The 26,810-nt window shown below is 39.8% G+C and overlaps 1 protein-coding gene and 1 long non-coding RNA gene across 3 annotated transcripts; one reads left to right on the top strand and one right to left on the bottom strand.

Moving 5' to 3' along the window:
- Positions 1–19,749, top strand: GABRD (gamma-aminobutyric acid type A receptor subunit delta). 2 transcript variants are annotated; one of them, XM_084494730.1, is made up of 9 exons: positions 1–708; positions 8,731–8,843; positions 9,402–9,469; positions 9,708–9,928; positions 10,650–10,732; positions 12,470–12,607; positions 13,527–13,682; positions 14,276–14,487; positions 15,259–19,749. In XM_084494730.1, the coding sequence occupies exons 1-9, from the start codon at positions 641–643 to the stop codon at positions 15,556–15,558; spliced, it is 1,359 nt and encodes a 452-aa protein (XP_084350856.1). In that variant the 5' UTR covers positions 1–640; the 3' UTR covers positions 15,559–19,749. The 2 variants fall into 2 exon arrangements, with proteins under 2 accessions (XP_084350856.1, XP_084350857.1); XM_084494731.1 differs by having other exon boundaries at positions 7–708; positions 13,530–13,682.
- Positions 18,518–26,797, bottom strand: LOC311422065. Its single transcript, XR_014685172.1, has 4 exons — positions 26,664–26,797; positions 25,818–25,866; positions 25,141–25,278; positions 18,518–24,068 (listed from the first exon to the last, which is right to left on the bottom strand). It is a non-coding gene; the product is annotated as an uncharacterized lncRNA (long non-coding RNA).
- Positions 26,798–26,810: the final 13 nt, after the last annotated feature.

The following is a 26,810-nucleotide window of genomic DNA, read 5'->3' as shown; positions in this document are numbered from 1 at the left end:
CCTTCGTGGGCTGCTTCTAAAATTGCCGTTGTGGATTGAGCGGCAGCAAAAGGCAGAGGAGGAGGAGGAGGAGGAGAGAAGAGGAAGGCGCGGACACGGAGGAGAAAAGCCAGCCTGCCCCGGCGCCCAACTTCCCTGAGCCCGCTCCCGCTGCCTGCCTCGGGCCCCTCAGCGACGGCAGACGGCCGGGCACAACTTTGCGAGCTCGGAGGAAGCGGGGAGCCCCTCCGAGCCCCCCGGGGGCGGCGTTGGGGCGCGTGTGAGGGGGTAAAAGGCGGCGCCAAGCCCCCTGCCCGCCGCCTGAGGTGGCTGCGAGCTGAAGTGGCTGCGAGCTGAGGTGGCTGAGGTGGCGGGGCCGCGCTGCCGCCCTCCCTCCATTTTCCTGCCGCCCGCCCGGCCGCGCAGGACGCCTCAGGGGGGCCACTTCGCCTCGGGACCAGCCCGGGGAGCTCGGGGGCCGTTTTGGGGCAGCAGGCTGCGAGGAGAGCCTCGCTGTCCCCGGCGGGACGGAGCCGGCAGCAACTTAAGGGAGAATGGCAGCGCTGCCCGGGCTGCCGAGCCGCCGGGAGAGCCGCGGGGTGCCGACGGACAGCCGGGGGAGCTGGGTGCCGTGCTCCGCTGCCTAACGACCGGCGCTAAGATGGAATTTCTCACCTGGCTTTTCCCCGCTTTGGTCCTGCTGTGCACCCAGCAGCACAGGTGCATCAGGTAAGGCAGAGCCGCTCCGCGGGCTTAGCGGCGAGGGCTGCCCCGAGGGGGAGCGCGCTCGGCGGGGAGAGGGCACCGCGGGCTCCGGTGCCGTGTCCCCGGCTCCTGCCGGCTGGGGACCCGTGGTCCTCCCGGGTAAGGGACCCCTGCTTCCCCCGCGTGAGGATGCTCCTCTACCAAGCGGAGGGAACGGAAGGGGTGTTCTCAGCGGGACGCCGCTGGAGGACTTCTCCTGAGGCACCCACCCGAAGCGGGGGGCGATCGCTGGGTGCGGTGGCTCCACGCAGCCCGGAGCAGCCCCGGAGGGTGCCCGCTTGAGCCCGCAGAGCCCAGCAGGAGCAGGGCACTGCCCCAGCAGCCCTGCTTGGGGCTGCCCCAGCGACAAAGCCCAAACCGACATCCCTCTGGCAATACCCCACACTGACATCCCCTTGGTGATGGGCTCGGGATGGCTCCTGGACCTGGGATGAGAGGATGGGCCTGGCAAAGATCTTACAGGAAGTTTGAAGAGCACCAGCCATTTCTTTCTATAATCAATTTCAAAGATAAATGTTTGTGATCCTCAGTCGCATTTATTCAGGAGGTGTTAGCTAGGCAACCAGCTATGTTCTCTATATATTCTGTACAGATCTGGAGGCTGGATGTGGAGAAAGCTTGCCATGATTATGCAATGAAAACAGAAGGGGGAGTAAAAGAGGACTTGCTGCATGGAAAAACATGCCCACATCATCCAGAGCAGAGGTGGCTGTGATGTTAAAGGGGTCTTCCTACTTCTGCTTTATAGACATTGCTAATAACTTCAGAGGAGTAGAAGAGGCAAAGCGATTACTGTAGGAAGACACAACACTGCGGTCGCAGTCTTTGGAATTAATTCGTGAGCTCTTTTTTTCACTGGGAAGAAAAAAGATCTTGCATTAGAGGAAGTGTCAAGTCAACTGCTCTTATCCAGGACTGGCACAATGACTTATCCTGTGACCTTGAATTTGTTAACCAGGGCTAGATCCTGCCACCTTCATGCTCTGAAACAATCTAAAGGCAGAACTCTAAAGGCAGAGAAGAAGATACTGCTTGTAACCAAAGGGCATAAATATCTTGCCCCTAATTTCAGTGGTCCTGTTTCTCTAACTGCACTTGGGCTAGCACTCACTATTTTGGTTAAAAAGTAGTGTTGGAGTAAAACATAAATTTAAAAAGAGTGTTATGGAACAATCAGTCTTCTCAGCTTCTGTTTCTAGGCACAGAAACTGCCAGGATATGTGCAACCTGCAATTTTTTAGGTAAATTGTCACTGGATTAATTGCTTAGTTACTTGACTTTCTTCCTCCAGTTGCACAATAGTGACGAGTTGTTTGTTAGAAATATATATACTCATGGCAGAAAGCAAGGAAAGGCAAATTCTATCTTGTGAAATTCAAACTGCCTGGTTCTTAGTAGTTTTTCAAATATGCGAAAGTGTAAGACATGCAGTGCTCAAAGCAAGCTGCACTGGTTAGTACAACACAGCTTTCTGAAGATTCAGGATTTAGCAAGGCTATGGGAGAATATTGTTTAATCCTGTAAAAATTGAGTCAGCTTGCTTGCATGTGTACTTTTGATGAGTTAATTATATGGAATTAAAACAAAACTTTGCCCTTGCATCAGTAAAATTGCTCATACACAGATGGCTCTTGACCTATGAAATAATTCCCCTTCTAAGAGCCCAAGAAGCACATTAACTCTTATTTTTCTTTCTTGGAGTCCTATAAGATGACATTTTTGGTCAGAGGTGCTTTTACAAAGAGCAGTATTAGTAAAATACTGTGGTTTTAGAATAATGTGCAAAACTACCAATAGCTACATTGGTATTGCTCTGATTTTGCTTTCTAAATGTAACGTCATTCATAGTTATGATGACAGAGGCAATCCAAAACCACAAAATTCTCTGACCATGAGTTCTACAGCCTGTATATTGACAGCTGTAAGCAAAAACGTATCAAAAAAGAGGAATATTTCAGAGAATTCTGAACTCAGTAGTATGACATAAGATGTTCCAAAGGGAAAGCTACCTATTAAAATAACACTAAGGTCTGGCAGAGGAGAGAAGTGAGGAACACATGCAGCCTGCTTCCTCATGGCATTTTTGAGTACCCTTTGAGGGTGCTTAAAAGAGCTGTACTTGATGCAATTTCTCTGTCCTGTGCTGTTTGACTGAAGTGAATGAGCCAAATTCAACCTAAGTCAGCACAGTCTACTTATGCCAATATTGTTTTCACGTAAACAGTTCTATAAAAGTAGTACTTTTTGGTCTGCTTTTGTCAGTGATTAGTGGCAAGAAATTTGGCAGTTATATGATTGAGAGCTCTTTGGGGCAAAGACCATTTTATCAGTTTGATATGCTGTGGGTGTCACAATAACAAAAATGTCAGAAGAATGATTCTCTAATTAAAAACAGGTGTATCATTTCTATTTAAGACTGTACTATATTAAATGGCTTTTATACATTCACATAAAATTGTCCTGTACTGTGTCTCCCTCAGTCTTTTACTTCTAGTCATGGAAATGGAGGAGCTTTAACACGTGAATATATGCAAAGAGTGGTCTATTTTCTGTAGCTTAAAACTCACCGAATTTTAGTGCTTTGATGGGGCTTTAATGTTCAAAAGGTTGCCATGAATTTAGCCTAATGCTTTTTCAATTACATTTCAAAATACAGAGCATATTTACAGTGAGCTTCACTTAAGAGTCTGGAATGGCAGATGGGAAGGATACACACGCTACCCTGGATAATCCTGGAGCTTGACAGAGGCCAGATTGTTCACTGACCTTGATGGATATTCCTTGTGTTTTTCTCAAGAAAAGGTTTTCTTGAGTGCCAGTGACATCTGGGACTTTTGCCCCCAAAAAGAGATTATCTCAAAGGAGAGGAATCGTACTCCATCCCAGTCCTTAGCATCAGTCGAACTGGCATTTCCATCTTCCAGGTTAAAAGATTCATACAGCATCTATGTCACCTCCCCAAACAGAATCAGCCAAGCTAGCAGATTTAAAGAAGCAACAGAGATGCAAAAAGTCGCTTTCCACATCATACTGCAGTATAAATTTGTCAAAAGGTTAGCACACTCTCCCTACAAGTGTGACCTAAAATCGGTATCTCATTGGCCACTAACTCAGAGATGCTGTTGAGCTGTTGGCACTGCTGTTAGAGCTTTTGGCACTGCTGTGCAAAAATAATATTGCTAATGTTGTATCTTACTCAGCTGCTGTAGTGCACACAGAATATATAGGTTGCCTCTTTCATTGGTTTAATTTAAAGACTTAGCAGATTTTTTCCAGTAATGTTGATAAATATCCAGCAACCATTTTCAAGCAGTGTTCTTGAAGACAGTGAAGACAGGCTAACATCTCGCTTGCATGACAAGCCTCTTTGAGACGTGCTGTCCGAGTTGATCGATGCTTCTCCTCCAGAGCATTCCAGATGAGCAGAATGCCTTGGTGCCACAGCAGCTGGGAGAAAGGTGTCAGCTTGAATAGAAATGATTCTAGGATATACCTACTTTTGATTCTAGAACTGACAATACTGAGCTCTAAAGGAGATGGATTTCATTGCTCTGTCGTTCACTATCCATTGCTTAGAGTTGCTTTCCTAACCTGTGTCAAGGACAGTTCTGTTAGGCAAAGAAGAACTTTACAGCCTTCCCAGGATTATCAGTGGCGGCTTCCTCTTTACTTTGTCTACTATGCAAGAAAATTATTTTTTTTTCAGAGTTTGAACAGCAGAAATTAGTTTTCTACTGTTAACAACCAGCTCTGTTGAAGTTCTCAAAATGCTGAAACTCCACATGTGGATGGATGAAAATACATTCTCTGAAATATCTGCTTGAAATGAGATGGGTGCAGAGTGAGAATGTAGATAAAAAAACATCCTTCTCAGCTTCAGATTTGGGAATGATTTCCAGAGAGATATTAGTGAACAGCATATGCTGTGGTTAGGTCACCTAGGCACCCCGCTCTGGTCTGGTGCAAAGTAAAGGTAAGCTTTTGATGAGCTGTTATGCCCCTTGAACTTAACAAATCAATAGCTTAATTTTAGAAATTCCTTTTCTTACTAAAACAAGCTCTAGAGCAGCCTACATCAGGAAGCAAACTTGCTAATTTCACTAATAGTTTCCTTTCTTTTAATCTTTACTGCTTACATTACAAAAAGTTAATCCCTTCCAATGAGTATTTTATATGCTGGTCTTGCTTTTTCAGGTAAAACACATGAACAGTATTTTAGGCCATTATAATCCCTACTGCTTATCAAGGATTAATGACATTCTTCCACCATCCTTCATGTAACTTGAAAGCACTGGGTGTGATGTACAGAGCGTTAGCTCAGTGGAGTTACCCCAGACTGGTCTGTAAAGTGCCGTGAAGCTGAAGGCCTGCTTTCCAAGTCACCCTTTCTGACCAGATTAAAAAAACAAAAAACAAAAACAGATTATATGTAGAATATTTTTGAATTTGGTCTTTTTCTTCCCCTTCAATATTCTTGAGGGAAAAAAAGAGGGGAATGGGAAATTTCTACGATGCTAGAGGACCCGGGATAACTTTAGACATGAGGAGCGCACTTCAGGCTGACACAAGCAGGACTTGGACGCATTTCCACCAGTCTGAATCACACACCCAAGCATACAGCCCCGGATCCATCCCTCCTGTGTCTGTTGCTGTGCTCTAGTCCCGTATTCATCTTCCTGGAAAAGCCTAATGTTAGCAAAAGCTTTTGTTAACTCACTGATAGCTGTCTGTAAATGCAACTGTAGGTGATTGTGGTTCCCAGCTTCTCTTTGAGTATTTAGAAGCTATTCAGCCAACACCATGCCAGTGTGTGAGAACAGCAGTAACTGAGGAATTTTGCTGCCCATTTGTAGAAATTTAAAAATGAACCAGCAGTATAAACATAAACAATGTTTAATCTAGCCATAAAATTATTTCAGCTGTAATACTTTTAACAACCCCCACTGGTATTAAGTGCATATAGCACTATTAACTGCAGTAGATTTGTTACACTGATGATCTGACCCTAAGGCTTTATTAATAATAGAAACAAGATTCTTTTAATTGTGTCATGGATATTTAAGTAAAACTCCCTCTAGATTGTAATCTGCTTAAAACACATGGCAAGCTCTAGCCCACAGTTTTTAACCCAGCTCTGTCATCTGAACTCGCTTTCAGCTCTGTGGCTCTCCATAATGCCATTACAATAGACTACTGGCACATGATAATTGCTGCACACTGTAAATGCACTTTCAAACAAAAAAAGATGAGGTTTGAGGCAGTTCTTATGGCATTATTTCTCTTACAGCAAGTGACTGATTGTAAATCGTTTATCTGGGAATGATTTCTTGATGCACGCATGTAGAGATACCTAATGTGGAAGGGGAGAAGCAGATTTTTTTTCTATTATTTTTGTCAGCTTGATTACTCATGGCATTCTAATTTTACAACTTGTATCTAGCACTGCCACTGTGTATGGAGGAAGCATAAGTTACATTCTGCCACCCTCACAGCTCACCGTACTGCAGCCACCTTTTGACTTAAGTGTCGTTTTAAAAACACTCTGAGGAACTTGGCTGCAGTTTTAGAAAGATACATCAAAAAGCACCATCTTCAACTGAAAAGACAAATAGATTTTTGGCAGATAGATAGTGTATATTCATTCAGGTGTATCTGCCTATAAAAGAGGTTTATATATTTTACTGATTAGTAATACCACTAAATCTATGGCTGAGACTTACATCTTATAAATGAGTACATTTCTAAACAAAATACTTTAAAGATGGTCTCATTCTCTAATTTGCCAAGGTCTTAATTTAAATAATTCTTTGTTTTCTGCATTAACTGACAGCCTTAGTATTTCCAGAAATAGGATGGTGGATGTAAAAGGAAATAAATTAAAGGATTTCTGAACTGCAGCGGTTGAGGGTCTTGCAGAAGAAAGCCATACCTTAGCCCTTGTCACGGATTATGAAACAGTGATTTTCTTTAAGTTACAACTGACATGTGGAAGATCAGAGCATAGGAAATGGCAGTCTGATAGACGTGTTTGATACAGTTGGTGGGATGCAATGAAGAAGGAAAATTCTTTATCGACACCTATTATAAATCTTCAAAGCTTTTCTTTAAATCAATTATGTTATTCCAATGTATATAGTTGAGAATATGGCTGAGTCTCCCAAGATCCGTACTCAGAAGAGACAAGGGGAAGTGAGAAATGTCTGGGACTGTCATTTTAGGTGAACAAACAGCAATCTGCTTATGGCAAGGCAGCGTTACAAATGTGTTTAATATATATCCCCAATTTCAACATCTTGCAGTGAGCTAACGAAGTTTCACTCATGAGCCATGTCCCTATATTTAAAGTCACTTAGGCATTAACAACTTTGTTAATGCAAATTTTAAGTGTCTCAGCTGCTCAGGACTTACATTTATACATTGTTATCCCACAACTCCTCCCTTTTATAATTGATTCCATACACATGGGGCAAGAATTTCATCACCAGGGTGATCAAAGACTTTTCTTTCAGTTCCCTGTGAGAAGAGTTGGTTATTGTAGGATACTCTGTTACCGTGCTAGCAGTGACTGCAGGGGCTAAGCTGAATGCCCGGACTGGCATATTTTGGAGAGAAAAAACACGTGCTTTATGTGGGTCAATGTCACATGAACACTATAAGAAAGTTATGTAAGTACCAAGGCAGAATCTATTTATGGTATATTACTCTGCAGTCTTCCGTCAGTGTTTAACAAGCTTCTCTTCTGTTACTAGTGACATATATCTCTCAAATGCCACATTTATTGCTGGCCTCAGTGGAAAAAACTGCTAAAACAGTGCTCAGACAGCTCCACTGTAGTACTTGCATTCAGATCCATGCCTCTTTCAAACCACTAGCAATATTCCTCTTTGTAAATAGTTGTGGTAGACATTGTCACAGTCCTTCCCTTATCTATTCCTGTCATGTCAATCACAGTGCTGGCAAGAGGGATTTATGTGAGCAGGCACAGATCTGCTCCAAAGGAAGTCTGCTAGCTCAGTTTAAACAGTTAATGAAGACAATTTGAGATTGCCTTTGCTTCTAAGAGATTACGGAATAGCTCCTTCTACCAGGGGGTTGAGGGGCTGGTATGTGCCAGGTGCTGGAAAGGCAACAAAAAAACTTGCTAATATCTTCAGTGAGTGTCACTGGGTCAGAAAGAAGTGTATTCCTTGTACCCAAGAGAAGGAGCCTTGTTTCTGGGAGGGGGCCTGTGGCATGTTGCACAGATGTGGCAGCAGCACATCACCTCCCCAGGAAAGCCCACTGACTGCTGGTGGACCACTTGTGTCCCAAGAGTGACTGCAGAAGGACATGTCCATTGCAGCATCCCACATTCCTGACCTGAGGACATAAGGCCAAACACCTGTGCTGCCTGATGCTGGCAAGGGGAGAACAGCAGAAGCTGGGGGCCTCCCAGAATGATGGAACCGTCCCTCTGTGCCCGGAGCTCTGGGGCCCCTGGGGGAAGGTGGAGTGGGACAGAGATGTGTTGGTTTGACAGACAGCTCACTGCTGCAGACTGTGCACATCACATTTGAAGACACACGTCCCTTCTTGTTCTCGACTGTTCCATAGTGGTGCTAGGAGCTGTCACAGCTGCTGTGTCCTGCTACCAGGTAGCTGCATTTCAGCATCCACACATGCATTTCAGGCAGTATGCAAAGTATCCTGCTTTTCCTTATGCTTTCTTTACATTTCTAAAACTTTATTTTTTTTAAGAAAAAAAAAAAAGTATGTGCTTTTATCTCAGAAAGAGGCGGTGTTCTTGCCTGAAATATGTTTTGATATAAACAGAAATATCTGAAACGGTCTTCCCATCTATATACAGTATTGTTCCACTCAACTGCCAGTCATGCTTAGCTGATTACACTGTCGGTGATCTCTGGAGTAAAAGAGGTGTTGTCTTCTGTTATTTTTATGTCTGTAAACACAGGCAAGTTTTAAAATATATTTACTCTCTTTACCTAGAGCTATGACTGACATTGGAGATTACATAGGCTCCAACATCGAAATATCCTGGTTACCCAACCTAGATGATTTGATGAAAGGTTATGCACGGAATTTCAGGCCTGGGATTGGAGGTGAGACACTGAGAATTGTCTTTTATTTCTTGCAATTCTTCTACCCTCTAATGTTTATCAGAACTTCATTTTCTACATGATTAAAAATTTGTAGTTATCTTATACTTGGATACTGGAAAAAGTAACAATCAGCAATTTGCCCATTCTGCTGTACAACACAATTAGCAATGCAGTCTTCTCACTAATATAGTTCTTAGATGCCTGATAACTAAGTTGAAGTCATTTTGGATTGTATCGTGACAGTAATTTCTGCAATTGCTTGAAGTCATTAAGCCAGAGGACGTGGTTTCCAGAAGAGATTCCACAAGTTTCAGTAGTTGTGCTTGTATTTCATTTCCCTTATCACTGAAGGGAGGTGTTCTGTTGAAAACTGAGGATGCAGTCTGCAGAAGATGGGAGTCTCTTGCTTTAATGTGGATTTCATTTGGAAAGTGCAATTTTCCATGGAAAACACTTTGACGAATTCACTCCGTATGAAAGAATTAACAGTCCTTGGTCATCTACATACTTAACTTGCTCTGATGATGTACATCATGCTATTCAAATGTTTTTTCTCAGGTCCTCCTGTTAACGTTGCTCTTGCAATTGAAGTAGCCAGCATCGACCACATCTCAGAGGTGAACATGGTACGTTATGAGTTAAACTCACCAAGTTGTGACCGTAAGTACTGCAATGGCAGAAAGTGAAGGTGGCTAACTAAAGAGAGAGGTAATTGATTGTTTAAATTAAAATGGGCTGAGTATAAAATGTGCACAGGAAACAGCTAGGACATTTCTAAACCAATCCAATGATTTTTGACCACCTCCCAAGGCATCATTGTGTTTGTTTAGCATTACTTGTTAATTGGGATTTCTCTTTGCGTAGGAATATACCATGACAGTATTTCTGCACCAGAGCTGGCGAGATGAGCGTCTGTCTTACAACCACACCAATGAAACTCTGGGCTTAGACAGCCGGTTTGTGGACAAGCTCTGGCTGCCAGACACTTTCATAGTCAATGCCAAGTCTGCTTGGTTCCATGATGTGACTGTGGAAAACAAACTTATCAGGCTCCAGCCAGATGGGGTCATTTTATACAGCATAAGGTGAGCAAGAGAGGGTGCAAGTGTAATTGGTCATGTATTAACTTTTTGAACAGACTTCAAAGTAATCTTTCATTTTTCCCACAATAATTTCATAAAATAACTACTAATTCAAAGCAAAACCAAGTTGGTTGCTCACTCCTATTGAAAGATCCCTTTGCTTTACAAGGATTACACTGCCCAAAATGTATCCTCAGCAACACTACCAGATTTTCCACTGAGTAACCACTAATTACTTTTCAAAATGAAAAAGAAGCTTCTCATAACTATTTGGGCACCACGTAGGGAGATGCTGAGTGCAAAGATTCTGCTCTCCACTTTCTTGATGTTTTCCATGGGAACCATGAGTCTGATTTAGGTTCAGCTTCTGCATCTTATGAACAGAAAAAGCAGAAGGTCCAGAGCCATCCTTATGATACTGGTTATGATCTTAGAGACAGTGGAAGGGACCAAACTTGGCTCAGAAAAGTCCATTTATCAGCACGCAGACTTGACTCTGACATTAGACAAGTCATTTGACTTTTCAGCTCCTTGTCCCCTCCCAATCTTTGGGTTTCCCACATTCTTAGCAAAGACAATAGCCCTAAGAATTTTGGAAAGAGTGTGTTGTATTAGTATTATTAAGGTTTTCAGTTTTCCATTTAGACTTTGGGTTCTGAGAAAAAAATGAAGTCGATAGCTCTATCTGCACGCAGCTAACTGCTGTTCATTTTGCTTGGGACAGGATTACCTCAACGGTGGCCTGCGACATGGACCTTTCCAAGTACCCAATGGATGAGCAAGAATGCATGTTGGATTTGGAGAGCTGTAAGGGCTGAATACAGTGTTTTGTATAACCTACATGTTGCTTAAAGCTTGCATATATGGTACTTCGCTCGCTGGAGTGATTCTGCTTTAGTCACTGAAATGTAAGGGGTGCTTAGGATTTACAAATAAAGGGTACAAACATGAATGCCTTCATTCTCTGTTGGGCATTAGATTGTGGACGTTTCAATGATGGTTCAGCTCTGTTCCAATTCAAAAGTGTAGGATTTAATCCAGCGAAGATGAACAACCTACAGTCCTGCTGATGACAGATGTCTGGAACTTAGTGCTTGTAAAACCTAGAGGAACTGTGACAGTCTTTTTAGTAGCATTACTGAGGTTTCCACCAAATCCAGTGAGTAGAAGTAAAGAAGCCCACAGGCAAAATTTGGTGTGCTATTTTTCCTTTGTGAGAAAATAGGAAAAAGAAAGAATTCTGTTTTTAATGAATGAGATTGTGACTAACTCTTGCATAGCCATTTAGTTTGCCTAGGCATTCTTGCATGTTACACCAAAATCAGTCAGTATACTGCAGAGATTGGCTTAAATTTATTTATACTCAGAAAGGTGAGTGAAGAATTAATTTATATTTTGTCCAAACTGTATTTTATGTATGATTGGCATTCCCATGAGCATTAATACTTTTGAATGAATTACTGACAGAAGCAGGGGACACTCAATTACTAGCAATGAATTTGGCTTTTTGTGATTTTTATATTAGAAGGAGTCTGCAAGACTGGGAGTCCTATGGGTCCGGGCTCAGAGGTCCTGGAAGTTCCAGAGATTTGTGAACAGCAATTTCTGACCAGAAGCATGAGCCTTTGATGCAAGTTTTTCTTCTTTTTTAACAAGGACTTTGTTTGCTAGGTGATTAACCACAATACCATTTTATCCTGTCAAAAATAGCAATCTACAGTTTCACTTATGTAATCACCAAATGCAGAGGCAGCAGACAGTGAAGCAGTGATCAATTCTCTCTCCCAGCAAGTTCTGCAGGGAATTTTGATGGTGGTTGAATTTTTTAATTGAATTTGAGGGTTTTGATTTCAGTGCAACAAAAAAAGTTGAAATAGAGCCTCTTTAAACCAATGAATGGTTTAGTAGCAAGTTGTGCATTAACAAAAATCACACCTAGCAGAGACTGATTTCCCATGGATTTACATGTTATATAAATCCACTCTTGCATATCCCACCCTTCTCTCATGTCCCTGGTACCCTGCACCTCTCCCTAGCAGTTATTTGCCAGCTGCCACCCATGCCAAACTGCAACAATTATAGGTCAATATACATGGTGATTGTCAACCTAGCTTCTGCATCTCAGAATGGACATGGGTCTGTGTTATAATCTTTTCTCTTACTGGATGCACTAATTTGATTTTCTGTTCTCAATACACCATTTCTTACCAAACTTGCAAGAATCTCGCATCTTGTACACAAAGAAACTTTTTGAGAGAGTTGGAATATTTCTCATGACACTGAAGTGCACTGTGCCATACCACATAGTGTTAGTCAGTGTGAATCAACTTGGATTATTCTCCCTGTAGGAAAGCTACTCTTGATGGGATCCTGGAAACACTGGTTTTGCCAGGATAGTGAATTATGTAGACTGAATCACAGTATGTTTGTATTGGGACCAATGAAAATCAGTGTAGCAAAGGAACTACAAGACTTCCACAATGAGCCTCCCAGGTTCTTAATTTCTTCCCCAAGCTTTGTATTTATTCAGCTTTCTTTTGGCAGATGGCTATTCTTCAGAGGACATTGTCTACCACTGGTCAGAAAACCAAGATGAAATCCATGGGCTGGATAAGCTGCAGCTTGCTCAATTCACAATCACCAATTACCAGTTCACAACAGAAATGATGAACTTCAAATCTGGTAACAGGATCAGTCTTCGATTCAGGGACAGTAGCAGATCTTTTCCTGCATGGGGAAGCCTCCTATATGTATAATAGAAAATCCTTCCTCTTCAGTAACTAATTTAAATAATCTTTCAGGTTCCTGATATTTTTTTTTTAGCTCATACTTGTAAAAAACTCTAACCTTGTACTTTCAGGTAGCCACTGTAGCATATTATGTCCTTTAGCTCTACGTGCTTGATAAAATACTGCATGGAATAGCCAGACAGCACTTGACAAAAAACACTTGAGGTATAGCTCACATTTTCCTGACCTAATTTGCAACTTCGGATAAAGAAAAATTTCCATTAGGCCTGATGTTATGAGGCTTATGACGTACAGTCAGATCATTCTAATTCTATCCAGTAGAAGTCAGTGGTGTGTATGCATATCACTGGCTTTATTGCAATGTTTGTAAAAGATTGGAGTCATTTCTTTCCTGCTGATTTTTCATCCTCTTTCATGTATTCAGATCCTCATTTATGCTGCACATCTCCTCTAAGCTCTTTTTTGAGTTTGAAATTAACTTGGCCTTTTAAAAAATCTAAATTTAGTATCTGGAGGACTTTCTACAGCAGATGATAAGACAGTACACATTTTGAAGCAATACTGTTATTCGAGAAGACTCATGATTTTATTTTCAGATCTGGCATTGATATGACCTGAGACAAATCATTTGACCTATTCTTAGCTAACTGTGCTGATGAGAACCGCACTACCTCGTGCCGGGTTTATGAGGACTAATTGAAAAAGATGCATAGAAGCTTTTTGTGATCCCTAGCCAAAATAATTTTGTTTAAGAATGTCACTCTGCATCATTATAGGAAATGTTATTTTAAATACCAGTTTAACTGCAATTTACACAGTCAAAATCTTTCTTTGTCTGCTCTTTTTATCAGCAGGTCAGTTTCCCAGGCTCAGTCTCCACTTCCACCTTCGGCGAAATCGAGGAGTTTACATCATTCAGTCTTATGTTCCTTCTATCTTACTAGTGGCCATGTCATGGGTATCCTTCTGGATCAGCCAGTCAGCGGTGCCTGCCAGAGTGTCATTAGGTAAAGCAGATAGTTTGGGGAATTAACAGGGAAGGTTATGCTGAAATTGTAATTATACAATTATGCTTTCTAATAGAACTCATTTTCTATGAAGGTACATTTATGAATGCTGTGTTAAAATTTGCAGAAGGGAGTGTCCTTTAAAATATTTCTTTTGTGCTTTGATTTCTGTCATGCTATCAGAGCAGCTGCCTCAATAAAGAACATCTAAAGGTGGTTAAAAGCAGTAGTGAGTATAAGGCAGTTGTATGAAATAATTGATTTGAAGGAACTGGAACCGTGACAGAAGTGTTCCTAGAGCTTGTTAATCCGTTTGTCTGAGTAAGGGTTGCAAGTCCAGATCCAAATGTTTTTGAGACAAGTTAAATCTTCTGGCTTTGTTTGTCCAGAACTAGAGCAAAACCAAGGATAAGATGTTCAAAGCTGTGTTAGTCATAGAAATCCACAGTCTTTACAAGCTCTTTAAATCCCGTTTGGAAAATCAGAAACCATACCGTTAAGGGTCTCCTACTGTGAAAAGTATTCCTCAGTTTCAGATGAGTAAATATGCTTAGTCAGGTATACTAAAGGAACTTTCTCACACCTCACTGCAGGTATAACTACTGTTCTTACTATGACTACACTGATGGTCAGTGCCCGGTCTTCACTTCCACGAGCATCTGCCATCAAGGCACTTGATGTTTACTTCTGGATATGCTACGTGTTTGTCTTCGCTGCACTTGTAGAATATGCATTTGCACATTTCAATGCTGACTACATGAAAAAGCAAAAGAACAAGCTCAAGGCAAGAAGGCAGAGTGGAGAGGTCAGTAAGTTAAATACTGTGAAAAGATTTGCAAAAGCAATGGCTCTGCATTACAACTTTTGTCTTCTTTGGAAGATTTCTTACTTAACACTTCTGTCACGTTAATATAACAAGCAGCTAAAAGCAGCTGTTAATTTTCCCATGCAGCATGGTTAGCATTACACTAAATGTAACATATTCTTACATGATTTGTTGCTGTATTTCAGATAGGAAATGGAGAATAAGAGAGAATGAGTAAGAGGAGATGCAAAGTATTTCTTGAGCCAGATTTTTACATCTTATACTTGGAGAATATATTTAGAGCATTTGATATTTGTCCAGTCCTCGGTGTAAGTTAAGGTAACCTAGAGTTACTCCTTTAGGGTTGGGCAATATCAATATGACATTATTATACAAGATGGGGAAGAAAAGCCTTTTATCAAAACATTATTTCGTAGTTTCTTCTGCTAAGGCTCTTTTAGGTCTTCTACAGCCATTGCAAAAACAGAAAAGTAGGCTTGTAGTCTTCTTATTATTACTTCGTTTTAGGAAACTGTAGCAGATATGACTGATCAGCATTCATTTTCTGTCCCACTTCCACATTCTCTTGGCTTTGACAAGAGCCTGTAAACTGCCTGCTAGCTTTGGCCACACAGTGATATAACTTTCATCTCGAAGACAGTCAATATGCAGTCAGGAGTGCCTCAACGTGCTGTCTCAGCGATGTCTAGCTTGGCCAAAATACCTTTGCCTTATAAATTACTGTTACAGGTTCTCCTCTTTCCTTTGCAGGTAAATGTGAAGAATGCCATCGTTCTGTTTTCCCTTTCCATAGCTGGTGTGCACCAGGAACTGGCCATTTCCAACAGGCACCACCGCATTCCCAGAAGTTTGCCTGGATCATATGGCACAATAGAAATAGAAACTGGAGAGACAAAACTGCGGCCAGAAATGAAACTGGATAGAAAGAGTGGTCTGAAGTCCCTCTTTAAGCCCATTGATGCTGATACCATTGACATATATGCCAGAGCAGTGTTTCCAGCAGCCTTTGCAGCAGTCAATGTTATATACTGGGTTGCCTACACAATGTAAAAAAACTATATGAAGAGCTACAAATTGAACAATACCTACACACTGAAAAGTCCTTGCTGAAACTGTACTGTTCCATCTCTTCTCAAAATATTTTCTGATGAGCTTGAGACACTTCTAGTCAAGAAACTCCTACAATCAATTCCTACTAAAAGCAGCAAGAGGAACAATTTGTTACGGATCTGATTTGATATATTAATAACAGTACTCTGCCAAATAGTCCCAGCTCCTTTTGTTTCCTCACTTGCCATGAGACAGTTTTTAATATGTATATATTTGCAGCAAATGTTTAAATCTTAAATTACCATGATTTTCCTCCACCTGAAGAGTTGGTAAGTAATGAAGGTTTAGCTTTTCACACTCAGAGCATTTCCTTTTTCTTAATGGAACAGCTAATTCCTCACTTCCTCACAAGTGATTTTCTGCATCTTGCTTTCTGGGAGATGGTCCAGGTTTAACACTAGTGGTAAAGTTGGAGATTTTAATCATAAAAATCTCATGATCAAAGTAAAAAGGGAATAGAGGTGAGTGGAGGATTCTTCTTGAATTATTATTTGTCTTGGATACAAGTATTGAAAACATTTAAATGCTCTTAGTCACAGCATGAAATAAAATATACTACACGGAATTCTACACAATTGTTGATAATGATTGCATTACATTTCAGATCTACACTAATGAAAGTTTAAACACTTAAGCAAAGTAATGTTTATTGCTTTAATATGCCCCAAAGTAGACAAAAGTGGCTTAGAAACGCAAGCTTTCTATGTTGGATTGCGAAAAATTTCAAAGGTGCTTGGTAACAAAAGAACTCAGACTCTGATTTTGGGAAGGACTTGAGAATTTGCTGTTAGTTTCCAGGGACAGTTTGCCATCTGTGCCTCTGAAAATCTCCTTTTTGCATCTGACTAAGGCAGTGACTGAAAGAAGGGAGCATGGGAAGGTGCAAGATTAAACAAGACAAAAGATGTAGATATGAGAAGAGCTGTGCTGGGCTTTGAAGATGGGTATCTTGAATGCAGTGGTTGCTGAGTGGTAGTTGCAATTGCACTGAGGAGGAAACAAGCATTTAATCACAGTGCACTGCACGCATTCCTCCTGCCTTACATATATTTGTGACACATGGTCTGATTTCACATGACCAGAACTGAAAGAGCATTTTAACACAGATTAATAACTTAAAACGAGATTTGTTCAACATCACTGAAGTAAAGAGAATGCTCTGAAAAAAAATTAATGATCCTGAACTGAGCTGTAACAGAAAATATGCTCCCATCATAAGTCAGGCTTAGGTTCACCGTTAGGATCGTTAGTTTCTGCTATAATGGAAAAACTTTCTGCCAACTGTGTGCTGGGAGGCACAAACTGACATCAAGCCATCATTCTTCCACAAAGTTCTTACCAGCCTAGCCCTGGTCTGAGCCACCTGGATTCTGCTCCAAGCTCTTGCCACTGACTTGTTGTATCACGCAATTTTCATCTTATCCAGAAAGCTTTAATGAATTAAGGTAATCAGGGTTCTCTTCTCCCCTCAGCTTATCATCCTTTTTTATTTTTTCTGTTCAGGGTGTTGAAATGTTAAATTACAGAAACACACCATTTTTTTTTTCTAAGTTTATTCTTAGTTAAGATCACTTTCTTCCAAAGAAAGTTCAACAGCTGGAGCTGCAACCCCTTCTGTTCTCTTCTCAATCACGCTTACTGGTTTATGATTAAGTAGAGTGGGATGCAAACAGCAGAAGTGTGACTTTATAATGGCTTCTCCTTACTAAGCTGTTGCTTTTTCCATGTTCCTGGGTCAAGTCCTTGACTTATCTTGCCTCCCCTTTCTATGCCTCCTTTCCACTGGAACTGAGCTGTTTCAATTTACACCTGACCTATTTGTTTGGTCTCTGAAGCAAAGGAAGCTTAAATGTGCACTTTCATAGGCAAGGCGATGTAGTGGGCATGTCTGAAACATTCTGCTCAGCACTTTGAACCATATCACTACAGCATGTTTTAGAAAGGTCATAGTGCTTTACTCGTCTATTATACTTGCATAAATCAGAAATAATCCTTTTTTAATACCAGTAGATAACTACTGCTGTGAATGCAGTCTGACCTTTTTGTATCCTGCTGGTCTGTCTACCTATTAGCTTAATTCATTGCCTTTTGGGGTCAGGAATTACTGCTACAAGTGAAATTGTTGACTAAATCCAGCAGAGGAAATACTTGTAGCAAGTTTCCAAGGAGCATAAATCATAAGAAAGTAATCCATGATTTTGGGATTAAAGTTATTGAAGAACAGAGAAAAAACAGTGACCCGGTCCCTCTAGTGTACAATGGCTGGTTATTTAGAGTAATTAGTGAAAAGGCAGCCACATATATTATAAAGGCAATGTCTAATCTAATTATTTCAGCAGTAATAGTTTGTAATCATGCACCTGACATCACTCCTTACCCTGAAACCAAGTGAGTTAATCACATGGGGTTATTGGACAAAATTAGTTGCTTCTCCATCTGGGAGACAGTCACAGGCTGCGTGCCCTGCTGACTTCTTCAAAAGATATATTCAAAGAATTTTTCTGCAGTTTGATTGCAGATCTTCAAGGTGCGCTTGTGACTGATCAAAGTAAAAGGTGGCAGCAATCCTTCCCTCAAAGAAAACACCACCAGCAACAACAACAACAAAACCACCCCAAAACCAAAGCTAGAATGCTAGGCTGTCACCTAAATATATATATATATATACACCTCAGAATATTTCAGGAAGCCAGAATGTGAGCACACATATGGCAATTGTGTCCATTCCAGGAATGAGGTGACTCAGAGAGGAGAACAGGTGTTTCAGCTCCCATTACTGTACTTGCATGAGCAGCACAAGACAAAACACTTCCATTGTGAAGAGTGGCATTTTTTAAAAAGAGTTTCCAAACCCAGAGATATAAAAGTCAGATGCCATACAAACTCTTCTAAGGAGGAACTTCAGTATAGGAGCATTCTGTAATGATTGGAGTTTTGCACAAACCTGAAGCTTCTGTACTTTTGGAAGTGTTTTACCTTTTTTTGTTTTGTTTTTATTTAAAAACCATAATGCAGTGTTAACATCCAAAACCAATACCCTAATCAATTCTAACTTTATGGTACACTTAAATTAAATCTGCTATCTGCTGAAGGCTATCCAAGCTTTGCATAGGTTGTACTAATGCCAAGGAGGAAAAAACAGTGCATAGAAGGAATTGTTTCTGTGCTGTACCTGAGAGTATTTGTGTTCCTTTCAGCACACTAGAGTACTGCTCTATGGACTGGTGTGTCTGTGACAAAGAAAGTGGGGTACATATTAATGGGATCATTCTAAATGTGAAGTGTTAATAAAGTGTAGATTATAAGGAAATTGTAGCTTCTATAAGCAGACAAAATAGATGTTCCAACTATTGAACCGAAAGATAAAAGGCATTATAAGGAAAATCAAAATAACCTCAGAGATTTCATCCCATAATGAAGCTTTGCCTTTTCAGTGCCCAAGGGTTCATAAAACTCTAATTTGGCCTTGACAACAGAGAAGAAAGCACCATTCTGTATTCATGAGTGCTTTCTGGGGGGCACTTATGCAGACTCCTGTATTTATGTTACAACAAATAGCTGTTGCTGCCTCAAGAGGTTGAAAAGAATCAGAAAGCACAAGATGAAGAAGACATTGCTTGATTTGTTGGAAAGCAATGTTTGCAGTGACAGCACCATTAAAAGGTCAATATACAGATATGTCTGTCCTGTTTCTGGGCAAAAAGGCAAGCCTTTTTATCCAAGTTAAAGCTCTCACATCAGTTCTTCTCAGGTTTGCTAATCCAACAGATAATGTAGCAAAACCAATTTAACTCAATGAGGCTTCTACTGTCGGTACAACCAAACACTTAATACGATTGCTGATTTTAAATACTCAGAGTCATTAACCTAAGAAAGCACTTCCCCATTAGGAGGAAAACAGCAGCCCCTGCGTATTTCTCTGCATGGTGGAATAGATAACAAAGCTTATTTCCTTTTAAAAAAAATCTCAAGGAACTCCCCTCATGCCCTCTTTATTACAGTAGCTCAAAACACTTGCTGTGGTTGAAAGCTTGTTTGATGTAATAATAATTCCATGTCCAATATATGTTACAAACATATATAGCTAATTCCTCTTGATGAAGACTGAATAAAAATTTGGCAATGAATGTATCTATGTGGATGGATTTGGTAGCTGAAATGCATGACACTGTCTTTCTGCCTGTATAGCTAGTGTCTTAAACAAAATTAATTTGAAGACCTAAGCTCATCATTACATAATGCATCAGGGATCTGTTCTCTCCTTACACCAGCTTTACATTGTGGTTATTCCTTCTACTAACTTATACACAGTAAAAACAAATCTGAGAAGACAGTCAAGCCCCGTCTGTCAGAAAATATAGCACCAAGAGAACTAATCAGCTGTTAACAGAGTTCACTGCTCAGCAAAACACTGGTCCAAAGCAAGCCATCCAAATAGCCCTAATCACTGAGCTATCTCAGAACTCTTTTGATCATTCTAGATCTAGGATCAACCAATGTGTGGGACTGACTAATAATATTATCCAAATATTATTACATAAAAGAGATTCAACACTGTATTAATTTCATAAATTGACCAGCACATTCCCAAGCAAACACACAATCTCTTCCCATTTCTTTGTCTTGCACTGCACACTGGGTAACTACGTGTATGCAATAAAGACAAAAAGGCAGTTTACAGCATTCTTCAAAAAATCTCCACGCTCCTAAATAAATTCTTCTAAAGATTATCATTTTGGCCCAAACACCTTTAACATAGCCACTGGGTAATGTAAGTTGCTAACAATCACAGGCTTGCGTTAGTTGCTTACTGGATAAGTAATTGGAAAAAAAAAACAAGAGCACTGGGAATTACCTTTGCTACCACAAATATCATAAACCCCTTAATATTCATGCATTGGGTTACCAGATGGGGGCGAGGAGGATGTTTTTCTTTAAACTATAAAAAAAGGTGACCAGCTTTAAGGGGGAGATGTGTGGAACAGACACAGACATAGCAAGCCAACATATAGGCGATTGGGCTGTTCCAGTATTAGAACTACCACAGTCTTTTAAGATTAAATAAAGATTGAGTGATGAAATACAAAGTAATCTGTAAAACATCTGGCACCATACTCCATCCAGGCTGCTCTTCCTTTATTGTTACGTTAGCTGAACACAAAAGATCTATTTCTGTACCTCTTAAACTTACCACATTTTTATAGGCATCTATTTAGGGTTATCCCACCCTCATCTTTCCAGGGTGTGTGTGCAGCTAATATACATACACAGATGAGATTCTACATGTAAAAGCCAGGAAGATTCTACATATTGTTTATAAACTACAGTGCACATAGTATTTTAAAATGGAACCTATATTTATAAAGAAAAAAACACTTAATATGTTGGTTATGAGTATTTTCAGATTGCCTCCAGTGGTGTTTCTGTTTACACTTAGTGAAGGACTCATCGGGCGCTTTCAGGATTTGCAATATTTTGAACTAAGAATGCCTGAGTTTCATTCAAACTCAATGCTAGCTGAGAATAATGAGAATTTAGAAAAGCGTAATTAAGTCCAGTCCAGGGAAAGCAATAATATCAGGATACTCGAGAAACCAAGGTGAAAACTTGATCCCCGGGGTTGTCTTTTTTTGTTTAAAATTTTCACATTTTTTCCCATCCTCTGAAGTGCCAGTTATGTGTCTTCAGTTGCAGAAACATCTGTTTCCTTTCTTCTCCAGTTTCTTTCACTGTTACCTTTCAGAAGTGGAATCATTGCTTTCTAAAGGATTAGGATCAGGTTATGCAGCAAGAAGAAAGGATTCTCTATGGTTTCCAGTGTATTGTCTGCTGATGTACATACACAAAAGGAAAATGGGGAAAAAAAATGTGGTTTCACAGGACAGGTTGCTTAAATATCCTGGAAAAATAAACACAGAAGCATAGAGGTTTAGTTTTGTGTTTTTAAATGTGCATAGCTTGGGCTACCCATAGAATTCTCCTTTATCCTCCAGGCTAATGTGGTGCCAACAAAAGTAAATTAGCTTCTGGGTGCTTCTATCTTCCATTAAAAAAAAAAAAAAAATAAAGGACGTGTTGTCTTAAAATAGTCTTAAAACATTATTCATTTTCTCTATTTTAGCATAGGCTAGAAAACCACTAATATGCAACCCAGCAAGGAAATCAGTAAGGAACTACCATGGTGATTTCTGATGGTATGTAGGATATATTCTTTACTCCAGAGTATGTTAAAACATATTAATGATTCACCTTATATATTTTTTAATCCAAACTCAGAGGCATTTGGCCCATACTTGCTCCCAGTGGATTCAGTGATTTCAATGCCATTATTTCAATAGAAAGAATAGCTTGTCCCTTTCCTGGGAAAAAGAAAGTAAGTAGGCAGAAGAGAAATCCGCATGTCTGCATATGCTGCTGGTTTGATTTGTCAAATAAATTCTGTGGAGATGCATTTTCATTCTAGAGTGACACAGAACTGGTTACGCACATTTCACGTATGTTTGAAGATAATAGCTTTCCCTTTCCTTTTATCTGTTGTTTTGTTCATAGTCTGAAATCATCAGTTCTAATCCCTATAAATCTTTAAAACCTTGGAAAGCTGACAGATCCTAAAATATCTGATGATCTTAAGTCACTAGTTCAAGTAAAAATGGGACAACTGTCTTCTCCTTTTATTAAGGTAAAAGTCGTATCAATTGGCCTATTCTTTTTTTCAATAACTGTCTTTAAGAACTATTTATCATAACTATGTCTATATTCAAATATTTATGGGAGAGAAAAGGAGAGGGATTTTTTTTTTGTCAACCTTGTGAGCAATATACAAGTACTTGTGGATGGAGCCATTAAAAAAAAACAAACAAAAAACAATAAAAACTAATTTCAGCAAAGCTAACGTAGAAAAACCCACAAGTCCTGCCACCCAATCATCAGGTTTAAAACCCTACAACTCTGGGTCTTTGTCTAAATTTATAAGAACTTTGTACATCGTCTAATATATGAGGAGTCCACATAGAGCAATGATTCTTTAAGGACATTTAATAGTCGGATCATTCCCAATAGTTTTAGTCATTTAAGCACTGAAGGACCTAGCTGAGTCACTTGCTAATTAATTGCACAACTTTATGTGTTCATTTAACTATCAGAATTAACTCAGACAGCTTCTTCTCCTTGTTTCTTATACCCAGTAGAAATGGCAGATGTAAACCAACAGAGCACTAATAGCCCCCAAACTACACAGACAGTGTGTTTGGCTCTCCTGAATTTATCACCTGTGAAATAACACGAACCATAACAAATATGTATCCTTTGATCTTCGTTTCTAAATTGATATATTTCTTTCAAAAGCAGCTTTCTGTAAATCAGAGATAATGCTCTGGAGATGAGGTAGATCAACTGGCAGTAATAGTAAACCAAGAGCCTCCTAACACAGGATTATGAATTCATGTTATGCTTCCAGTTAAACAGCGCCTTTGCCTCCCACTCACAAGGCATCCAGCAGACCTGGAGTGTTTCTCTCAGAAACCTGCAATTCTCCTTTAATATTCAACTCAGGAGTCCCCACTGGGTTCAAGAGCTGAGCTTTTTCCCCTTCAGGATCTGGGATACACGATGATAACAGTTATCAAACAAACTTTCTAAATTTATGTATAGTTAAGACTTAAAAGTGAAGAAAAATCATTTCAACGTGAAAATCTCTTTACCTGTGTTGACAAAAAGTAGTGCTCACAAGAATAAGCCACTGTATTCCTTCACTAGCCCAGCCGCATGAGCCTTCACCTACTGAACTATGAAACATGGCTTACTGCATGCATTCTACTAAGAAAAAACATTCTTTTAATGGCTATACATTGGCCAAACTTTCTTTTATGCAGCCAGAACACCCAACATCTTTAAATCTCTTCCCCTTTGGTTGTAGTCTGGATTCACAGACTTTTTTTTTTTTTTTTTGATCTGTACTTATGTTCACAATTCCAACTTATACAAGAGAAAGCAAACAATATGAATGAGTAGGCACTAGGATGCTCCCTTTTTTCCTTTCTTTCTGCAGCAGCCACAGCTGGCAGAATAACAAGGGGTTAATGCAAAGTACAAGCACTCAAACAGGTCTATACATCAAAATGTGAAAAAAGGACTGCTGAGATTATTTGTGAAGAAAGGTTGGAGCTATCTGTACAGCTTGAATTGCATTTTCATTAGACAAATGCATCTATCGATAGATCAGGAAGACACAAATGCACAGTGGAAATAATAGCACAAGAGCTAAAAAACAATAACTTTCAATATATGCAATAAATTTCAGATGCAACAGCAACCTTCCAAAACCATATTACTTCTTCTAAAACCATGTTACTTACAGATTTTAGGCAGGATGAATGAAGAAGATGAGAAAACTCATGTTTGTCTCTTGGTTACGCAGAGTCCAGCTTGATGAGAAAATAGTTCTCTGTGAGCTGAAAACAATTTAAAAAAGCAGATTTTTAATTTTTCCTCCGGGTTTTGTACCTATTTGTGACAGAATACTGGTAAAGTCTGAGAGATTAAATTATTTTTACAGAGTTCACTAAACTAGTTAACTTTTAAACCCAGAAATATTCTCATTTCCTCCTGGTTATAGTGTATATAAATGTTATTTGACAAATAGTTGTTTCTTTTAAGTGGTGCATGTAGAGAAAATGCTCTGAGAGATTTTAGAATATTATTGCTTTTACAGGAAAGGTTAAAAGGCCTTACTTTCTTTATGTGATCCCTGGAATAAATTAATTTAATTCTGTGGATTCAGTGAGGTGTATACGTGCTTCATTTTGTAAGTATATGAGTAGAAAAATAAAGGGAATTACATATACATAAACATATATATATATATGTACATCTGCATATATAGTTATGCATATATATACGCAGAGATATGCAGGACAAAATATTCTCTGAATAATGGCCCAAGACAGAAAGGAACGTGTATATCCCTGCTGTACAACTTTCCTATGCAACTGCAGCGTGTTTCTTTCAAGACACTGAGGTAAAAAAAAAAAAAAAATACCGGATCATTATAAGGAAATTCACTCCATTCTTGTTAGAGGCACTAAAACAGCTGTACTGCCTAGCCTAAGAGTTTCTAAAGCCATTAAACAGCAAGTGTTTCTTAAAACTTTAAAAAGGAGAATACGGATAGGAAAACCTTGTAGTGGAGCGAGATTTATAGTCATTAATGCAAATATCTATGCCTGAAACAGTGCTTTAGAGTAATGCTATAATTAACTTCAAATAATTTGTATTCACCTTAAGCTAATTTTTAAAAGAACAGTTCTTAAAAGTCTATAACATTAAAATAAAGAACTACCACTTATAAGCACTGTGTATTCAACTGTTTCCCAGACAAGTTGCCTGGGCATATCTTGCCATCTGCTGGAAATATCCAGACATACATGCTTAATTAAATACAGGCTTCAAATTTACTGTCAGATATACTGGCACAATGAAATAACGAATATAAAATAAAATAAATATAAAATAAAATGAAATTACCTGTAAGACCCTTCAAATAGCGGTGTTAATAAGGATATCACCAGGTGTTCAAGTTCGGGTGTAGTGGACAGCAACACTAAGACTTTTTATTAAGCAGAGGATGATTCAGTAGGACATAAAAATGCAACGATCTGCCACCTGAAATAGCAAACAAACAAGCTCAGGAGTACGTTCAGGATTTACAGTTCTAGGCCAACTGAAGATGGTGTTTTAAAAGCAATATGCCTAAAACAATGATCATACAATGGTTGCATTTTCAAACCAGTTACAACCTTGTTAGCTAATGAACAGAGGAAAGCTGATATCCTCTCCAAAAAATGCCATCTACCCAGAAGTGGAAAGCATCTACTAAAAAATTGAAGTGTTTAAGCAGTCTTGCAACTAGAAGAGATTTTTAAATTAACATTAGTACTAGGTTGATCAGCTACAAAATCCCTGCAAGATGTAAAAAAAATATGGTAAATACTTTCTTTAAGCACTGAAAATGCACCTAGTATTTTAACCTGGGTAAGCTGTGCTAGAGAAAAACAAAAAAACAAACAAAAACAATAAAACACACAAACTGCCAAAATCGCAGTTCTGAAGAACTCTGCTACCTTTTATCTCCCAGTCCAACAAGCTGAAGTCATCAAACTGACATGACAAGGAGATCAAAGTCTAGCATGCTCTGAAATTACCTTTGTAGACATATCGTACATATCAGTTTCCATTTAAAGCAAAGGAAATCTGAAACAAGAAAGAGGAAAAAAAGAAATCACATTGACAGTTTCCACTAAGTTAAAATTAACACTGGATACACTATTCATTCAGGTTAAAAATTGATAAATGAAGACATCTGGTGCATTTCCTTGGTGTCACTGAATACATCTAGACTGAGGGGAATAAATTTTGCCACTCTACAGCTACTTAAAGCAGTAAAATAGCACTGAACTATGCTTATTTTGGAAGACTGTAGAAACAACAGCAGAAAGCAGCATTCATATAAATGCACACACATAAACCCCGCGTATATCTTGTGAAAGTGCTAAGTGGTGTTCAAAGGGAACTTGATGTAGGTGAATACAAAATAATGGCAGGAGACTAAGAACAGTTTTTTTGTTGTTGTTGTTGTTTGTATTTTGTATTTTCAAAATCCAGATTATGACTGCACAACTGAAGGTGGTCAAAAAGTCTCACAGCTGTTACACAAATTCAGACACCTCAGTTTGTCTTATTTTGGAAGTTTGGTGTGTTACTATTGCCCAGTAACAGGTATAAATAGGCCAGCGAAGGCCCCAGAGCAAACTTTTTCCTTAAATAATCGCTCGGAAGATTGTTTTAAGGCACACAGCGACTGTTTCGCCGGCACAATCAGCATGCCCAGGAGGGAACTCTGCAGGTTCAGCTCCCCCATGTCTTCCCCTGAACAGTCCCATCTCCTGCTGTATGTGAGGGACGGCTGGGCTTCGAACACCAACGCGGTATAGTTTAAGAAATAAAAATAAAAAAACACTTCATAAACCCGAGCTAGAGAGGACATTAACTATTTCAGAGACTTCAGTTCCCGGAGCTCCAGCGCGCTGCGGCCGCCCCTGGGCGGGCCTTCCCCGCGGCCGCCCCTCTCCTCAGCACCGCCCCGGGCCGGCCCAGCCTCCCACAGGCCCGGCGGGGAACGAAACCCCCGGGAGAGC

Source organism: Aythya ferina (assembly GCF_964211825.1).
Source record: "Aythya ferina genome assembly, chromosome: 21".
Lineage (NCBI taxonomy): Eukaryota > Metazoa > Chordata > Aves > Anseriformes > Anatidae > Aythya > Aythya ferina.
Note: the sequence above shows the minus strand (reverse complement) of the source record. Positions and strands in the feature narration are given on the sequence as shown.